The 4,434-nt window shown below is 45.7% G+C and overlaps 1 protein-coding gene across 1 annotated transcript in view; it reads left to right on the forward strand.

Annotated features, from left to right (window-relative positions):
- The window catches only part of eral1 (Era-like 12S mitochondrial rRNA chaperone 1), a 14,124-nt gene that overhangs the window by 6,354 nt on the left and 3,336 nt on the right, over positions 1-4,434 (forward strand). The window contains exons 8-10 of the mRNA XM_020512101.2: positions 193-657; positions 1,358-1,507; positions 2,615-2,695. Coding sequence (XP_020367690.2) covers positions 193-657; positions 1,358-1,507; positions 2,615-2,695 — 696 coding nt within the window. The remainder of the gene's footprint in view (positions 1-192; positions 658-1,357; positions 1,508-2,614; positions 2,696-4,434) is intronic.

Raw genomic sequence — 4,434 nt, forward strand, 5'->3', positions numbered from 1 at the left:
ATTTCTGAAGAAGAGTCTAGGCCCGAAACGTCAGCTTTCCTGCTCCTCTGATGCTGCTTGGCCTGCTGTGTTCATCCAGCTCTACACCTTGTTATCTCAATGTAGAGGTGTTCATTAAATGGAATTAGCACAATAGAACACACAAAAAAAAAGGCCATTGACCCTGTCTCACTGTTTGTTGGTTGGTGCTAGGTGGACCGATTAAAGAATAAAGGCCTCCTCCTGGAGTTGACAGCCAGGCTGACTGAGGGAGTAGTGAACAATAAGAAACTGAAAATAAAATCCAAGTTCAATTGTCTGCCGCAGCAGAGTGCACTGACTGGAAAAGGCAGAACTGGGAAGAAAGAGTATGGGAATGATGGTCAGACAGCAGTTGAATCTGGGACCATGGATAACGCGTCTATAATGCGTAAGAGAACCCTTACTGCCTGTTCGCAGAGAAACCCCGAATTGCGTCGGGCAGGCATATCTGTTGACCGAACCTCTGGCAGTGATGGCAACACGCAACAATCAGCGAGTCCAGAGACCAAGCAGGAGCAGCAGTTAATTGACCCGTGCAGGAATTTGGGGGGTTTGAAGAATCAGCAAGGGTGGCCTCACTTCAAAGAAGTGTTTATGCTTTCAGCTGTCAACGGAGAGGAAATGGAAACTCTGCAGGTGAGCGAAACCATTTCCAATTGGTCAGTGGCATGATGGGTCCAAAGCATAATTGAAAAGCTAATGAAATATTGGCCTTTAGTTCCCAGAAGATCAGCAATGTGAAGGGGTTAATTTATTATTCGAGTTAAACAAAACTTTGGTTAGAAAACATTTGGTGTAACTGCGTTCAGTCCTGGCACTGTCTCTCAGATATAGGATATGATGGTCTTCGAGTGATGCAGCACAGATTACCAGAATGATACCTGGACTCAAAAGATTAAATTAGAAGGACAGACTGCAGAAAGGGAGTTTAGTGACCTTAAAATACAGTAGATTGATGGATGATTTAATTGACGTTTTCGAAATGATTAAAGGAGTCAGTAGGATAGTTAAAGACCATCTGTTTCCTCATTCCTTTGCTGGTGAGTTCAGAACTTTAAAAGTGAATCCATTTGAAAATCCATTCAGGGTGTATAGGGGATGCTAATAAGTGCTTCAGGGATTATTACATTTATGTGGCATTTTTAGTATCCATAGAAGTCCTAAGGCATTTATCAAATGTTATTAATATAAACAAAATTAGCAGGTTCCAGTAGGAGCTGTTGGAGGAACTGGGGAAGGTCATTGAAGCAAAGTGTCAATAGGTTCAAGAATGTGTGTTTTTACAATCTCAATAAAATCTTGAAATCCTATGCCATGATCTTTTTCCTGTGTTCAGCGGTACCTGATATCAAAGGCCAGGCCAGGATCCTGGGATTATCACAGTGCTGTCCTCACTGACCAGTCACCCCAGGAAATCTGCTGTAACCTGATCCGAGAGCGGTTATTGGAATACCTGCCTCAAGAGGTGCCATACAACATCGTTCAGGTAATTGTGAGTGGTTGGGCTGCACTGGGTAAAATACTGGTTCTTTTCTGGCCTCTCTGGTTTGAATCTGATGACCTCTGGGCAGTGGTACTGAAGTGAGTTTAAGCACTCTCAATCAACGCTGAGTCATTTAGACAAGGCTCCGTCTGTCTCTTCAGGTGGATGACTACGATTCCTTGGCCCCATCGAAGGAGATTTTGGTGTTTTGGCCAACATTCCCCCCACTGATCAGATACATTGGTTGGTCATCTCACAGTTATGAGAGAGAGCTTGGCTACCATGTTTGCTGTTACGCTGTTAGTGCATTCCTGAATGGCTCGCTGTTTGTGAAGTTTTGAACGATATTTCTGCTGATCTATCCCTCTGTTTTTTTTGGATCCCAGCGTGAGTGTATACCTTTTTGGTGCTAATGATCGCACTCACCAAGGGAGATGAGATATTGTCCACTGTTGTGTTAGGAAGTTGTTTTCATGAGTATGAGGATGCTAAAGTTGACCTGAAAGTGCTTGATACCAACGCTGGGTATCTGAATATCTCTCTTTAAAGCGGTTCAGGCAAATTCATTCACGTGGCAGAATTTTATTTTTGTCAGTTGCATACCCCTGGTCCCCTTGCCCCAACACTACCTCTCACCACCTCGTCTTATCTGAGTGGATGATGCTGACCTCGTCTTGGTTGTGATGCCTTCAAACCTGGGGTCAGCGTGGAAACAGGTATCTTGGATAAATCTTATGAGCTGTTTCCATGGGAGAGTTAAATGTAAATCAGGAAAATATGAGTTTGGTGGTGGTGGCAGAAATGGCAGCTAATGATTCTTTGGATGTGGAGGTGGGGTGGTAGGTGAGGACAGGGGTGACCCTATCACTGTTGTGGGAGGGAAGAGCAGGAGGAGAAGTGCGAGAGATGTCAGACCCGGATGAGGGCCCTATCAACCGTGGTGCTAGGGAATCCTCAGTTGAGGAAGAAGGTGAACATTTCTGAGGCTGCAGAAGTTAGCATCATCAGAACAGACATGGTGGAGAAGCTGGGACAAGTGCTAGAGCTGAGCATGGGAGACAATGGCAAAATCTTAACAACAGACACATTAACTGCCTCTTACTCTTTCAGAGCACTGAACTGTGGGAAGAAGGACCAAGTGGGGAACTCCGAATTCTACAGAACATCATTGTCGCCAGAAAGAACCATGTGGTCAGTATCCATGTGGGATAGAAGCTGTTGCTATAATCAGGGACTGGCTGGATTCACAGTGTTGTTCAGTAATGAAAGCACATGTCGTAAGTTCTGCTTATAAAGTAGGTGCTCGCATTTCTGCATCAAGCAGTCACATGTATAGCATTAGCACGGGCAAAGGTCAGAGTGTTACAGTTCCCTTGCCATATGTCCCTTTGAAGTAGGGGTGTCCAAACCACTCCTGTAGCCAACTTGAATTCAACCTAAAGCAGTTCTCTTTGTAACGAAAACAGAAGAAACTCTGGAGAAACTCGACAGGTCTGGCAGCATCTGAGGAGAGAAAGCAGAGTTAACGTTTCAGGTCCAGCGACCCTCCTTCAGAACTGACTGTAGCTAGGAAAAGGTGGTATAGATGCTGAAGATGGGGAGGGAAAATTGGAAATGATAGGTGGAGTTGGAACCCAGGGAGAGAGTTGGGCAGCCAATATAACAGGTAATGATGAGCTGGGGAAAGAGAATAAAGCTGTTAATGCAGACTGTTAATGACTGAAAATGGGTTATGATAACAAGGCCTGGGGTATGGGGGTGGGTAAAGGTAAAGGAGGAAGGTGCTCAGGCTCTAACGTTACTGAACTGACCACTAAGTCCTGAAGGCCGCAAAATTTCCCAAATGGAAAAGGAGATATTGGTCTTCCAACTTGTGCTGAGCTTTGCTGAAAGCCTGAGACAGAGGTGTCAGAGACAGGGAACATGGTGTTGAATTGAAGTGGCAGGCAACAGGAAGCTCAGGGTCATTTTTGCAGATAGAATTTACATGTTCTGCAAAGTGGTCACCCAGTCAGCGTTTCTTTCCCCCCCCAGGTGTAGAGGAGACCCCATAGTGAGCAACAAATACAGTAGACTAGATTGAGTGAAGCACAGGTAAAGCACTGCTTCATCTGGAAGGTGTTTCTGTGGTTTTGGTTAGTGAGGAGGGAGGAAGTAAACAGGCAGGTGTCACACCTTCTGAGAATGCATAGAAAGGTGCAGTGAGGGTATGGAGAAGAGGAATGGACCAATGTGTCCTGGAGGGAACAGTCCTTGCAGAAGGCTGCCAAGGGAGGGAAATATGAGTTTGGTGGCAGAAATGGCAGCTAATGATTCTTTGGATGTGGAGGTGGTGTGGTAGGTGAGGACAGGGGTGACCTTATCACTGTTGTGGGAGGGAAGAGCAGGGGGAGAAGTGCGAGAGATGGGTCAGACCCGGATGAGGGCCCTATCAACTGCAGTGCTCGGGAGTCCTCAGTTGAGGAAGAAGATGAACGTTTCTGAGGCTGCAGACGTTGGCATCATCAGAACAGACGTGATGGAGAAGCTGGGAGAATGGGAGGGAATCTTAACAGAAGGCAGGGTGTGAGGATGTGTAATCAAGGTAACTGGTGAGGTTGGTGGGTTTGTAGTGAATTTCGGTGGCCAGCCTATCCCCAGAAATGGAAACATATGTTTAGGAAGGGAATGGAGGAGCCAGATGGACTAGGTGAAGGTGAGAGCAGGGTGGAAATTGGAAGCAAAATTGATCAATTTTTCCGATTCCGATGAGAGAGGGAAGCAGCACTGATGATGTCATTGATGTACTGCAGAAAGATTTACTAGGAGGAACCTGAGTAGGATTAGAACAAGGAATGTTTTGTGTACCCCACAAAGAGACAGGGATAGCTGGGGCCACCCATCTGACCAGACGAAAGTGAGAGAAATTAAAGGAGAAGGAGAGATAGTAG

Source organism: Rhincodon typus, chromosome 26 (assembly GCF_021869965.1).
Source record: "Rhincodon typus isolate 14 chromosome 26, sRhiTyp1.1, whole genome shotgun sequence".
Taxonomy (NCBI): Eukaryota; Metazoa; Chordata; class Chondrichthyes; order Orectolobiformes; family Rhincodontidae; genus Rhincodon; species Rhincodon typus.